The 15,389-nt window shown below is 50.6% G+C and overlaps 1 protein-coding gene across 8 annotated transcripts in view; it reads left to right on the top strand.

The window, feature by feature from the left end:
• LOC141264809 (uncharacterized) overlaps window positions 1-15,389 on the top strand; it is a 277,922-nt gene that overhangs the window by 16,668 nt on the left and 245,865 nt on the right. For all 8 annotated transcript variants that reach the window (XM_073677148.1, XM_073677150.1, XM_073677143.1 and 5 more), the window contains exons 3-6: window positions 3,462-3,568; window positions 3,665-3,798; window positions 3,958-4,088; window positions 5,417-5,560. In XM_073677148.1, the coding sequence (XP_073533249.1) occupies window positions 3,462-3,568; window positions 3,665-3,798; window positions 3,958-4,088; window positions 5,417-5,560 (516 nt within the window). The remainder of the gene's footprint in view (window positions 1-3,461; window positions 3,569-3,664; window positions 3,799-3,957; window positions 4,089-5,416; window positions 5,561-15,389) is intronic.

The raw sequence follows: 15,389 nt of genomic DNA, 5'->3' as shown, positions 1-15,389 counted from the left end.
GCTTCACGATAGCCCTATTATTAATATTCTCTGCCACCACCGTCCAGATTTGAAATATAATACAGGCTTGGGCTGACGCCTGCGTATGGCTTCGGGGGAGGTAACAATTACAGGACAAAAGAAACAGAACTATTAAATTTTAGATTTACCTTATTTTTCGGACCATAAGACGCACCGGACCATAAGACGCACCTAGGTTTTAAAGGAGGAAAATAGGGAAAAAAATGTAAGCAAAAAATGTGGTAATTATGCCCTGTTATGGGGGAGGGGGTCTGCTGCTGACACTGGTATTGGGGTAATGTCCCCCAATTCTGTTAATATCCTCCATCCTGGTATGTATGGCCCCTCCTTCCTGGTATAAGTGGCCCCCATCCCATCCTGGTATACCTGGCGCTCATCCCCATCCTGATATGTACATCCTGGGATGTATTAACAGAAGCATACAGTCTAGATCACGTGAAGTCATTATCGGTCTTTACTCCTCTTTGGTCAGACCTCATCTGGATACTGTGTACAGTTTTGGGCACCACATTTTAAAAAAGACATCGACAAACTGGAGCAAGTTCAGAGAAGAGCGACCAGAATGGTGACCGGTCTGCAAACTATGTCCTATGAGGAACGGTTGCAGGATTTGGGAATGTTTAGCTTGCAAAAAAGAAGACTGAGAGGAGACTTAATAGCTGTCTACAAATATCTCAAGGGCTGTCACATTGTAGAAGGATCATCTTTATTCTCATTTGCACAAGGAAAGACTAGAAGCAATGGGATGAAACTGAATGGGAGGAGACACAGATTAGATATTAGAAAAAACTTTTTGACAGTTAGGGTGATTAATGAGTGGAACAGGCTGCCACGAGAGGTGGTGAGTTCCCCTTCAATGGACGTCTTCAAACAGAGGCTGGACAGACATCTGTCTGAGATGATCTAGTGAATCCTGCTTTGAGCAGGGGGTTGGACCAGATGACCCAGGAGGTCCCTTCCAACTCTACCATTCTATGATTCTATGATATGCATGGCACCCCTTGAGCCCCCATCCTGGTATGCATGGCACCCCTTGAGCCCCCATCCTGGTATGCATGGCACCCCTTGAGCCCCCATCCTGGTATGCATGGCACCCCTTGAGCCCCCATCCTGGTATGCATGGCACCCCTTGAGCCCCTATCCTGGTATGCATGGCACCCCTCGAGCCCCTATCCTGGTATGCATGGCACCCCTTGAGCCCCCATCCTGATATGCATACCACCCCTTGAGCCCCCAACCTGGTATGCATGGCACCCCTTGAGCCCCCATCCTGGTATGCATGGCACCCCTTGAGCCCCTCTCCTGGTATGCATGGCACCCCTTGAGCCCCTATCCTGGTATGCATGGCACCCATTGAGCCCCCATCCTGGTATGCATGGCACCCCTTGAGCTCCCATCCTGGTATGCATGGCACCCCTTGAGCCTCCATCCTGGTATGCATGGCACCACTTTATCCCCCATCCTGGTATGCATGACACCCCTTTATCCCCCATCCTGGTATGCCTGGCACCCCTTGAGTCTCCATCCTAGTATGCATGGCACCCCTTGAGCCCCCATCCTGGTATGCATGGCACCTCTTGAGTCCCCATCCTGGTATGTATGGCACCCCTCATCCCCAATCCTGGTATGTATGGCACCCTCTGAGCCTCCATCACGCTGCCTACAAAAAAAAAAAAGAACCATCATACTCACCACCTCTCTCCTCCAGCGCTTTTCCGCTGCTGCTGACACTCTCACTGTGTGAGCCGCGTGTGGCAGGGCGTGCATGGCATCCCTGCCATGCGCCCTCACACAGTGTGAGACGCTGTGCTGGAATAGTCACTGCTCCCTACGCCGGGACTCTGTGCGTGGGGAGCAGTGACCATTCAGTCTGTTCAATAGCCGGCGCACTGTACCACAGCGCGGCTCCTGCTGCCGCTCTGTGATCAGTGTGCCTGCTATTAAAGACCATGGATATTCACTACAACCCATGGGAGTGGGTTGTAGGGAATATTCATGAGCTTTAATAGCGGGAACACAGACCGCAGAGTGGCAGTAGGAGCCGTTCTGAGGCTCCAGTGTGCCTTCTATTAAGAGAAATGAATATTCATTGCTCTCTACGCCCATGGACGTGGGGAGCAGGGAATATTCATTTTCTTTAGTAGCGGGCGCAGCGTAGGCTGAAGCAGGTGGCTGCTGCCTCCTGTGCCACGCTGATCCCTCGCTGCCGCTCCCCCACACCCACCACCACGCACAGCCATGTATATATTATTCGGACTATAAGACGCACCCCCCACTTTCCTCCAAAATGTTGGAGGAAAAAAGTGCGTCTTATAGTCCGAAAAATACGGTAATCCAAAAGGGAGTTTGTGTTTAGGAAAAAATATATACAAGGATGTTACAAAGTAAACATTAAAATACATAAGCAGTTACATAAAATAAACAGGATTAAAGAGGAAACTTACGCTATACAGTTCGCAGGGGCGAATCAGTATAGGTGGAGGAGGGGCTCCCCAGTTTGATTTGAGCGTTATCGAACACGACCCGTTGCTTATAATCCTTATCCCCCCCCCCGGCAATGAGTGCTCCTGTCTTCTCCATGGGTTCTCTTATACCTAAGGGGAGATCTGCCCACACGCCCCTAGTGGTGACATCATGTGGGCTGGTCTATAGCCTGTACATTTTTATTAAAAACGCTAACTTCTGCAATAACTTATCGCTCGTTGATCGCAGAAGCTTGCAGATGACACCATTTTTCTGTTATGATTTTACCTTCATTTTGAGACCAAGCATGACGTATTTGTGACTCGTCATTCTGGTGCTTTTTCAGCGGCAGAAAAATATCCCCATCATTCCCTAGCTGGTCCTACCCCTAAAAATATGGGTCCCGTTATTATCGGAGTTATGGAACTTACAATATTCCGTGCTGGAGTCGACTTGTCTATAAACTTATTTTTGAAGCTCGGGAAGCAACCTCAACAGTTACATCCAAATTATTGCAATTCTGTCACTAATTACCTCCTGCTTCTGCCAGGGACAAGATGCTTGCACTTTAACTAAGTTGTAACACTTCTCGGCTGGCATTTGTTTGTGTAAGCTATTTTGCCTGTGGGTGATAATTTGCAGGGAGACACTGTAGATTGTCACCTCTGGACTGTCAGCTCTCAAACGATGGATAAGGGAGGGGGTGAAGAGAGGCTTGGGAGAAATGGTCAATATCCATGACAAGGGGAGCAAGACAATATTTTCAATATTCCTCAATATTTCCCTGACACACAACATGTGACTTTCTGCCTTGTAGATGACCCCGGTGTATGGGGCATCCTGTAATCCAGAACATGTGACTTCCTTCCTTGTGGATGACCCCGGTGTATACCCCATATATATCCCTGTGTTGGCATCTGGTATGCTCGGGGGTCTGCTCTGCGGGGGCTGGGCAGTGACATGGTCTCTTCCTGCAGACAGTCGGTGAGCTCCTCCTGGCGCTTTATGAGATGGGCTTCGATGAGTCGCAGGTTCGAGCTGCTCTCCGGGCCGGATGTTTCCAGGTGCAGGACGCTGCGGACTGGTGAGTGCTGGGGGCAGAGTCACAGTGAATGTCCAGTCATGTGACAGCGATTCCTCTGCCCCCTGTGGGGTCGTTACCAGGCTTCTTCTATTACAGGATCCTGCAGGGCGGTCTGCCCCGGGGGACGCTCCTCACCCAGGGAGTCATAGAGCCAGGAGCCATGGCCGTGTCCGCCTTCAATCCTCCCCTGCAATTGGGAAGAGAGGTGTCCGAGGAATCGTCCTCCTCAGGTCAGTCCCCGGGATGACCGTCAGCGGAGACCCCCGGGACGCCCGGCATTGCTTGGTGACCCGGTCGGTGGGGTCAGCCAGTTAGAGGTTGTGTGCCGCCCCCTCCCCCATCGCTCATCTCTGTGATTCCTGGTGACATGAGTGTTTCATCTCCTCCAGGATCCCCATCATCCCCGGAGCTGCACCCACTGCCCAGTTCTCGGCATCCGGAGCAGCGGAGGGAGTATGAGGAGCGGCAGAGCGCCAGCCTGGCACGAGAGGTCATGGAGGAGAAACGTACCAAGAAGAAGGTGAGAGACTTGGCACAAAGCCACATGAGACACAGAAACTGTCCCCACAGGCCTCCGCTGGGCCAGAACGTGTTCACCGCCCTGCTGATGTAGAGTGCGCTCCACTCCTCCGCGCCCCCTGCTGATGTAGAGTGCGCTCCACTCCTCCGCGCCCCCTGCTGGTGCCGAGTGCGCTCCACTCCTCCGCGCCCCCTGCTAATGCAGAGTGCGCTCCACTCCTCCGCGCCCCCTGCTGATGCAGAGTGCGCTCCACTCCTCCGCGCCCCCTGCTGATGCAGAGTGCGCTCCACTCCTCCGCGCCCCCTGCTGATGCAGAGTGCGCTCCACTCCTCCGCGCCCCCTGCTGATGCAGAGTGCGCTCCACTCCTCCGCGCCCCCTGCTGATGCAGAGTGCGCTCCACTCCTCCGCGCCCCCTGCTGATGCAGAGTGCGCTCCACTCCTCCGCGCTCCCTGCTGATGCAGAGTGCGCTCCACTCCTCCGCGCCCCCTGCTGATGCAGAGTGCGCTCCACTCCTCCGCGCCCCCTGCTGATGCAGAGTGCGCTCCACTCCTCCGCGCCCCCTGCTGATGCAGAGTGCGCTCCACTCCTCCGCGCCCCCTGCTGGTGCAGAGTGCGCTCCACTCCTCCGCGCCCCCTGCTGGTGCAGAGTGCGCTCCACTCCTCCGCGCCCCCTGCTGATGTAGAGTGCGCTCCACTCCTCCGCGCCCCCTGCTGGTGCAGAGTGCGCTCCACTCTTCCGCGCCCCCTGCTGGTGCAGAGTGCGCTCCACTCCTCCGCGCCCCCTGCTGGTGCAGAGTGCGCTCCACTCTTCCGCGCCCCCTGCTGGTGCAGAGTGGGCTGCACTCCTCCACCGCGCCCCCTGCTGGTGCAGAGTGGGCTGCACTCCTCTGCCGCGCCCCCTACTGGTGCAGAGTGTAGAGTGCGCTCCACTCCTTTGCGCCCCCTGCTGGTGCAGAATGTATAGTGCGCTCCACTCCTTTGCGCCTTCTGCTGGTGTAGAGTGCGCTCCACTCCTTCGCGCCCCCTGTATGTGTAGAGTGCGCTCCACTCCTCTGCCGCGCCCCCTGTAGGTGTAGAGTGCTCTCCACTCCTCTGCTGCGCCCCCTGTAGGTGTAGAACGTCCTCCACTCCTCTGCGCCCCCTGTAGGTGTAGAGCCCGCTTCACTCCTCTTTGCCTACTGTACGTGTAGAGAACGATTAGCTCCGCTGCACCCCAGTGATGTGACTGGTTGGGGGCAGGGATCTGTTAACTCTTTGGCTCTCCCAGTCAGAATCAGCCATGCAGTCTCCGTGACTGTCTGGGGTCTCATCATATGATCTCCTCAGGATCGAGATCTGGTACTGCAGCGGATCGCTGAGGATCGGCGGATGCAACATGACAAGAAGAAAATCACAACAACGAGTGAGAGGCTGGAGAGCCGAGAACACCCGGCCGTCCGCAACACCACCCACGATCACTGCACCCTGACGGTGAGTACACCCACAGCCCATAAGGCCCTATAGAAGTTGTGTGGGTGCTGTTAGAACCCTCCTGTTTGTTTTTTCCATTTTGTGTTTTGCGGTCACGTGACCATCTGCCGTTATATTCCAGTTCAGCCCTTTTGGCTGTGCTTGACTTCAGTGTTGTTTGACTGTTTTGCTAGCCAGGTCCTTCGGTGCCTTTCTCTGTTAGTTCGCTTGGTCCTCTGGGACCTCTAGTACCTTTTTGTCAGTTTGTATCTTTTTGTGTTCTGCAACAACTTCTCTGTTTAGGAGGTGTCCCATTTTTGTTCCAGTCCTTAGTTCTTTTAGGGATCCTTCCCCTTATGCTATAGGTCTTCGTTCAGACTAGCCGAGAACTAAGGTGAGTCTGTTCGCAAGCAACAGGCAGCCCGCTACATCGTAGGGATTCAGCTTAGCCTTACTGTAGGAACAGCTTTCCCCTCTCTTTCCTTAGTACTTGTTGCAGATCTTAACAGGTGCCCTGCTGTCTTATATCCTGATTATTGTCATTGTGAAGAATGGCAGCAGAGAGATCCCACAGAATCCCACCGCTGCCACAACTTCTGACGGATCCACACCTCGGCTCCCGCCTGACGTCACAGTTATGTCAGACAGAACACGTGATACGGATCTGCCCTTTGCACTGTGCACGTCCTGCACCCCCTCGGGGATACGTAAGGTCAGATTGGTATAGTTCTACACAGACACCCCCTGTCCACACGAATACAGGAAGGCACCGGGAGTGAGAAGAGGTGGCCCACTCAGTCACTGACGTGGCACCAGGCTCGCTCACACCCCTGACAGGCTGAGATCCCCTTTACTAACCCCAGTGAAGCAGAACCCTGTCGACCTGGTAGAGCTGCCACCAGTTTCTATTAGATATAATTCCCGCTAGGACCGGAGGATTATATCGGGCCAGAAACCAGCCTGGTAGCGTGTTCGTTGGACCGGAGAACAGACGTGAGAGTTCGTGGATCGAGATAAAAGAGCAGCCCAAGGTTAAATTATATATTTAGTCGCTTTAAGGGCACACTAAACAATACACTATATACATAAGGGTTATGCATACATAATGGTCAGAGATGCAAACACAATAGTAGTCGTATAAAAGATATAAGCAGTTATTAAGAGTCAGTTACCAGTCAGACGGAAGGCCTGGCTTGTGGGGGAGGGGCCGCCAAATAGGAGGCTTGTGGTCCCCTTTGTTGCGGGACTTCTCCCACAGGATGTATCGTTGCGACCTCCCAGTAAAAAGACACTGAACTATGGCTGCTGGAGCTCTTAACCCCTCTGGGTCACTCCCCTTCCTGCCCACTGGCTGGACCTAAATCTCCACCCCTGGTCTCTCTCAGCTAAAAACTCCGAAAACTAAAATAGGCTATAGTTCCTTAATGGACGGTCCTAGGGAGCTGGTTCTGGTGTCATCGGATACAGCTGGGCCCCTGCTATGCGGCGAGACCAAACACAGTGGCTCTAGGGGTTTCCGAAAGGCTGTGTCATGTATCTCCCTATTCCTACGCGTTAGACTGTGCTGGAAGCCAGGGTGACATTCCCCATTTTCTTGGGATCTCAAAAATTTAGGTTATGAATAACTGGAACATATAGTATTCCCATAACTCGGTATTGAATTATAATTGTCTGACACAAAGGGACGGTCGCATAACTGGGATCTCCAGAGGGTCTTCCTGTAGCAGCTCACAGCTAGCTGGTGGGGGTTCTGTCATTCACTGTCCCTCATCCCCTCCCTTCTACTTTAGCTGCAGAAGTGTCGGATTACAGCTGTGAATTGTAGACCTCTATAATCCCCCGCCAAACAGGGCACAGTGATCGACATGGGATTATATCTTCAATATTCTTCACAGTCATGTACTTTGCTTTGCTGCATCAGGCATAGGTTTCACTGTGTCGGCTGCGTTGGGTGTCGACTTTGCTGTGTCGGCTGTGTTGGGTGTCGACTTTGCTGTGTCGGCTGTGTTGGATGTTGACTTTGCTGTGTTGTTGTCACGTACAGTGTAGGAAAGACAAAGTCCAACACGAAGTGATGAGGGGAATGGAGCCCAGACACTAGGGAAACGGTGAGTGGAAACCTCCCAGGCCAATCTAAAATCACCCTGTCTCCCTTACCATCCCTATATTGGTTCCTCACCAATCACCGAACAGGAAACCTAGGCCCTGTATATCCCTAGAGCTAGGCCCTGGATAGGAAAGGGATGGGGGATGAGCACTGGTCAGCCCCCACTAACAACTAAAGACAGCAAGGGAGACAAACACAGGGGGGAAGCAACTTAGCTTGAGCCGACTTCAGAGAGATTACACCAAACGGCCTCCAAGCACCAGAGAGGAAGTAAGCAGACTGAAATAGCTCCAAGCATTCACAAGGGAACATGTGAATATCACTGTAACAGAGTGTCCCCCCAGCCTGTTTTCATGGACTATACTGGACTCAGGCCTATATTAGCATTTTCTGTCCTGCATCTAGCGGGGACATGTGTGTCTTTGTTCCTCTCTGCAGGGGTCTTCCCTTAAATACACAACTCTGCAGACAGACTGAAGTTCTAGAAGATTCCTCATTCTTCCAGTTACCTTAAGTACATGTTTAAGTGGGGTGGTGTGTTTGTATCTCTGCCCAACCTGGGGGCTGATCCCAAGAGAAGGAGAATAATAAGACATGTTTTTTAGTTAGTTGATGCTGTGCTGTGTGAAGGGCTAGGACCTGTGCTGAGGCCAGATGATAGTGCCGTGTATGGACTATTGGAGATTGGAGATCAGTTGCCACGTAGGATTGTGATGTCTCGCCACCCTGCTGGATTTGAGGACTTAGTCTGAGACTGTTGTTGCATTGTACTCGGCGTTGGATTACCGGGTGGCGCCCCTGGATTTGTCCCTTTCTGTGTTACTGACCCTAAGGAACCACAGCTACTTTTGGTATTATATTCTCCCAGTCTCAATAAAAGTTCTTGGATTATTTATCGGCCGGCTGTCCCTGCCTGCTCCGTCTCACACCCCGTCACAAACTGGTTGGCAGTGGAGGGATCAGAGCAGAGGGAATGGATAACAGCGGCCCAACAACGAATGGAGCCAGAGCCTCAGGATACAGCAATTGGACTCTACAAACAAAGGCCCGTGAATTAGGGGTCAGTTACAAAGGACTTTTCAAAGAGGAACTAATTGAGTCTTTGGAAGGAGCCAGCCTTCAAGATGGCACTGAAGGTGGATTCCCAGCTCAGTTGGAGGTAAATGCCCTGAAAAGTCAGTGGGTTGTGTGGTATGAGGAGGAGATGGCATTGCTTGTGGGTGAAGACACAATAGAAGATAAACGCGAGGACATTCGAAGAGCCCATGAAAGGAGCTCACTGTGGAAGCAGCTAGAAGCCCCAGGCAGACAATAATCACAACGCCCACCATGAGGGAAACTCTAAGAGTGTCCCGTAAGGACTTTAAGCAATTTAATGAGGCTTCAGGGGACATTCAGGGATTCTTCTAAGACTTTGAACATCAATGTCAGTTAATGGAAGTTCCAGAAATGGAGCGGGTCAGACATCTGGTGGGCTATTAGAGGGTGGAGCTGCGGAAGCGTATCGCGCTATGGACCCATGATGGAACCGTGAGTATGAGGACATTAAGGAAACCATCCTGGAACATTACGCGGTTACTCCAGACTCTTACAGGACTCAGTTCCGCTCTTTAGCCTGTAATGGGGAAGGCTTAAAATATATGCCCATAGGATCAAACAGGCGTGTCATCGCTGGCTGGAAGGAGAGGGTGCCTTAACTTGAGAGACCATCCTCCAGGTTATCCTAAAAGAACTATTCTTTGTCAAATGCCCCGCTGAGATCAGAGAATGGGGAAAGAAAACCAGCAACAGTAGAACTAGCTGCCGCTTTAGCTTATGAGGTTCTCACCATCAAGCCTCAGTGGGAAAAGCTGCTGATGGATGGAGAAAAAAACTACCAACACTTCCGTCCCCAAGGTTTGCTGTCCAACTAGACCACCACCTCGTGTTGATACCCAAGTGAATCACCTTTCAGCTAGTCCTACCTCATCCTCTGCAATGCGACAAGGAGGGAATGTAGTACAGCGCAGGTGTTATGGCTGTGGGCATCCCGGGCATCTGCAAGCCACATGCCCAGCTACCAAGTGGAGGATTCGTCCTCAACCCCAACAACCACCTTATGTACCCTCACAGGAATATCAGCCTCCAAGTTTGCTTACCTCCTCCCCCAGGATGCAAATGGGAAGGAGTGTGACACAGCGCAGAGGGTAACGATGTGGGCAGCCTGGGCATCTGCAAGATACCTGCCCTCATGGTCAATCGAGGAATAACCCTACACCAAATCGGCCTATAAATTATTTAAAGCCAAATATCATGGAGGAAGAGGTGTCACCCCTCCAAGTTGACTTGCCTAATGACTCAGACACCCATGTTCGACCATTAGGAGTTTATGGGGTGCGGGCCACAGCCACGAGTTCCTCTAATACTCAAAGAAAGCATTTACAAGAGGTCATGCTGGAGAGTTATTGGGTTTTGTGACTCTGGGGCATTTCTCACCATAGCTGATCCCAGAGTGGTTCGGCCGGAGGCGATACACCAAGGACCTGGGATTACCATTGAATTTGCGGGAGGCCAATGGAGGAATATACCAAAAGTTGATATAGAGCTGGACTTTGGCTTTGGGGTCAAGCAATGTGTGGTTCGGGTGATGAGTGGCCTGCCTGCAGATATTGTCTTAGGAAATGATGTGGAAGATCTACAGTGCCGATTTGTGGGTGCAGGATTCAGCGTTTAAGTCCGAGGATGCAAAATGGAACCTGGACCTTCAGCCCTGTAACTTTATCGTATGATATCCAAGAGAGAACCAGCACCAAAATGCTGATGGATTGTCCAGGCAGGAGGAGACATGAGTCCCGGGTGCCATGTCTACGCCTACTTGACAAGCGACCTGTTGAGGTCACTAGTCTTAACACAAATTGAGAGGGGAAGGGGTTGTAACAGAGTGCCCCCCCTCTGCCTGTTTTCATGGACTATACTGGAGTCAGGCCTATATTAGCATATTCTGTCCTGCATCTAGCGGAGGCCTGGGGGTCTTTGTTCCTCTCTGCATGGGGCTTCCCTTAAATACCCAACTCTGCAGACCGGCTGGAGACTGGAGTTCTAGAAGATTCCTCATTCTTCCAGTTACCTGAAGTACATGTTTAAGGGGGGTGGGGAGTTTGTATCTCTGCCCAACCTGGGGGCTGATCCCAAGAGAAGGAGAACAATAAGACCCATGTTTTTTAGTTGATGTTGCTGTGTGAAGGACTAGGACCTGTGCTGAGGCCAGATCCTAGTGCCGTGTATGGACTATTGGAGAATCATTGGACTACTGGAGATTAGCTGCCAAGTGGGATTGTGATGTCTTACCACCCTGCTGGATTTGAGGATTTAGTCTGAGACTGTTGTTGCATTGTACTCGGCGTTGGATTACCGGGTGGCGCCCCCGGATTTGTCCCTTTCTGTTTTACTGACCCTAAGGAACTACAGCTACGTTTGGTGTTATATTCTCCCAGTCTCAATAAAGGTTGTTGGATTGTTCATCGGCCCCTCCCTGCAGCATAGTGAAACTATCTAAACACCCAGGCCAGGGTGTCAATCAGAGCAGCTGGGTCCTAAAGTAAGACCGATTTAAGAAGGTGTCTGTAATGCCAAACAAAGTGACCTTCTGCAACCAGCTGCAGAATGACTGTCTGCTATATCTGACACACCCGTGACAGTACCCCTCCTCTACGAGTGGCCCCCGGACACTGGGAACCGGGTTTCTCAGGATAAGAGGTGTGGAATGAACGAACCAACCTGGGAGCATTCACCTCTGATGCTGAAACCCACATCCTCTCCTCTGGACCATAGCCTTTCCAGTGCACCAAGTATTGTAGGGAACGACATTGGAGACGAGAATCTACAATCCTCGAAATCTGAAACTCCAGTTTACCATCAACCATTATGGGGGCGGCGGTAGAGGTGAGGGCTCAAGAGGTTCCACATACTTCTTGAGTAGAGACCTGTGAAAGACATTGTGGACCTTAAGAGCCTGAGGAAGCTCAAGACAAAACGCTGCTGGGTTAATGACAGCGGTTATTTTATAGGGACCAATAAACCTAGGTCCCACCTTCCAAGAAGGAACTTTCAACTTGATATTCCTGGTAGACAACCACACAAAGTCATTCACATTCAGGTCCTGACCTGGCAAGTGTTTTCTGTCAGCCATATGTTTATACCTGTCTCCCATGATCTTCAAATTACTCAGAACCCCCGCCACACCGAGGAGAGCGACGAAGCAAAACGTTCCTCCTCAGGAACTCCAGAAGCTTCTCCCCCACTAAAGGTACCAAACTGTGGATGGTAACCGTATGCACCGAAGAACGGTGACCTGCCAGTGGATTCTTGACGATGATTATTAATGGCAAATTCTTATAGCGGTAAGTAGGATGCCCAACCCTCCTGATTTTCTGAGACAAAACACCTAAGGTAGGTCTCCAAATTCTGTTTGACGCGCTCGGTCTGTCCATTCGACTGAGGATGGAAGGCAGAGGAAAAGGACAGCTGCACCCCCAGTCGAGAACAGAATGCTTTCCTGAAGTTTGAAACAAACTGGTCCCTCGATCTGACACCACATCGGAGGTAACCCTGTGAAGCTTCACAATCTCATTTCTAAACACCTGAGCAAGAGTCTTGGCATTTGGAAGTGCCGGTAATGTGACAAAGTGAACCATTTTACTGAACCTATCTACAACCATCAGAACCACCCTTTTGCCTGCAGGAACCGGTAGGTCAGTAATAAAATCCATAGACAAGTGTGTCCTTGGCCTACTAGGGATAGGTAGCGGAAGAAGAGTACCAGACAGACGAACATGCAATACTTTAGAACGCGCGCAAATACTAAAAGCAGCTACATGTTCAATCACATCCCGATGCAGCTCCGGCCACCAAAAACGACGAGAGAGGAGGTCCGCGGTTGCCTTACCACCTGGATGCCCAGCAAGCACAGAGTTATGATGTTCCTTAATTACTTTGCGGCGCAGATTAGATGGTACAAATAACCTTCCTGGAGGGCAGGAGGCAGGGGCGTCCCCCTGAGCCTCCAACACCTCACCCTCCAGGTCAGGGGACAAAGCCGAAATGATTACCCCCTTCTGTAATATCGGGGCAGGGTTCTCATAGTCACCACCACCAGGGAAGCTCCGGAACAAAGCATCAGCCTTGACATTTTTGACCCCTGGAAGAAAAGTGGCAACAAAATTGAACCTAATTGAGCGGTTTAGCTGATTGGAGACATGACAGGTTCTTATGGTCAGTAAGAACAGTAATAAGGATGGACAGCCTCCTCCAACCAGTGTCGCCATTCCTCGAACGCCAATTTGATCGCGAAAAGTTCCCTATTCACATCATAATTTCTCTCAGCCGAACACAATTTCTTAGAAAAGAAGACGCCATTTACCAGGACACGGACCCTGAGAAAACACAGCCCCAACCCCGACATCCGACGCATCAACTTCCACAAAAAATGGTTGGGAAACATCGGGTTGACTGAGTATAGCTGCCGTGGCAAAACAGTTCTTTAAGGAGGAAAAAGCCTGCAGGGCGGCATCCGACCATTTGGAAAAATCAGATCCCTTCCTAGTCATGTCAATAAGGGGTCTCACAATTACTGAGTAATTTTGGATGAACTTCTGGTAAAAATTAGTACAGCCCAGAAAACGTTGTAGATGCTTCAAGTTCTCGGGACGGTCCCAATCAAGGACCGCACGGATCTTCTCTGCATCCATCCGAAGATGACCACAGGTACCCCAAAAACTGCACCTCCTGAACGGTGAAAACACATTTCTCTAGTTTGGCATATTGTTTGTTATCCCTTCATATCTGGAGCACCTGTTTAACATGCCCCCGATATGTCTCGAAGTCAGGTGAGTAAACCAAAATATCGTCCAGATAGACCACCACAAACCTCCCCACCAAATGATGGAAAATATCGCTTATGAAATGCTGGAATACCGCAGGTGCATTGGTCAAACCAAAAGGCATAACCAGACTCTCGAGATAACCTTCCGGGTATTGAATGCCGTTTTCCATTCATCTCCTTCTCTAATTCTAACCAGATTGTAGGCTCCCCTTAAATCCAATTTGGAGAACACCTTAGCTCCCACAACCTGGCTGAACAAATCAGGAATCAGAGGAAGAGGGTATGGATCACGGATGGAAATTTGATTTAGTTCCCGGAAATCTAAACACGGACGTAGACCGCCATCTTTTTTCTTCACGAAGAAGAACCCTGCTGCCACGGGTGAAGATGAGGGTCTGATATGTCCCTTCTCCAGACATTCTGCAATGAAATCCTTCATGGCTTGTTTCTCAGGGCCAGAAAGATTATATAGTCTGGACTTCGGTAGTTTAGCTCCAGGGGTCAGATTAATAGGACAGTCATGACACCCCTCTCAGAAAAAACGTCCTCAAAGCCAGACAGAAAAGCAGGTAATATTTCCGTAGAGACTGTAGAAAGGGAAATATATAAACAGTTCTCATGGCAGTAATCTCCCCATTCAGTGATCTCCCCGGCTTGCCAATCCACCAATAGATTGTTTCACCAACCAGGGTAGACCCAAAGCAATTGGGGTGGGAAGACCATCCAAGACATAGCAAGGGATTATGTCACAATGAACCAACCCATCCCTCAGTTTTACATTATGTACAATCGGAGTCAATACTTTCTGTGCAAGTGGCGCTGAGTCGATGGCGAAGATGGAAATAGGTTTAGCTAAAGTCCAGCAAGCAAGACCATGAGCTTTCACAAACTCAGCATCAACCATGCTGACTCCAGCTCCACTGTCAACAAACACAGAAATTTTTTCGGTTTTTGCTCTCTAGCACCACCTCTGCTGTCAGGACAAACTGGGAACTGTAGGTTGACGATAAATGCACCCCTTGCTTATCCAACTCCAGACTACCAAGGGTTAATCGAGTTTCCTTTTGCTTTGGAATCGAAGGACAGACCCCAATAAAATGTCCCTTTTTCCCACAAAAAAACATATGCCATTTTTTTGCGAATCTCCGAGGAAATATACGATTCAGAGACACCCCCTAACTACATGGGTTCCTCCCACTCCCCCAGTACTGGTTCACCGCCAATCTGCTATTCCAGCAAAGGGGTATAACCCCAACAGGAGTCCCCGGAGAAGGTGGTCTCACCCACCTATCTCAAAGATGTCAATCAACACGTATAGCCAACGACATGGCAGCCTCCAAGGACTGAGGGGTTTCATATACAGCCAAAGCATCTTTCAATCTTTCAGTAAGACCCTCACAAAATTGTCTTCTAAGGGCTGAGTCCTTCCATTTAGAATCCGTTACCCATCTACTCAATTCAGAACTGTACGTCTCCACTGACCGATTCCCCTGCAGGAGGCAAGGTAGCTTAGACTCAGCCAAGGCGACTCGGTCAGGGTCATCATAGATGAGGCCCATGGCCCCAAAAAAAAACCTCCATAGACTGGAGACAAACCGGACCCTGCGGTAAAGAAAAAGCCCAGGATTGAGGATCTCCCTGCAGCAGTGAGATCACAATTCCCTTTTGTTGCTCCTCACTTCTGGAGGAGTAAGGATGAAGTTTAAAGTACAGTTTGCAGGCCTCCTTGAACACAAAAAAACTTGTCTCTAACTCCTGAAAACCTGTCTGGGAGGGCAACCTTGGGTTCAGGCTTGACTGGCCTACCTGCAGAGACCCCCAACATTAGCAACCTGTAGCCGCTGATGTTCGTGCTGAACCTGAAAGCGGAGGCCAGTCACCTC

This window comes from Phyllobates terribilis, unplaced genomic scaffold (genome assembly GCF_046119375.1).
Source record: "Phyllobates terribilis strain yellow unplaced genomic scaffold, ASM4611937v1 Scaffold_4__5_contigs__length_816908805, whole genome shotgun sequence".
Taxonomy (NCBI): Eukaryota; Metazoa; Chordata; class Amphibia; order Anura; family Dendrobatidae; genus Phyllobates; species Phyllobates terribilis.
The sequence above is the reverse complement of the archived record's forward strand: the minus strand, read 5'-3'. Positions and strand labels throughout refer to the sequence as shown.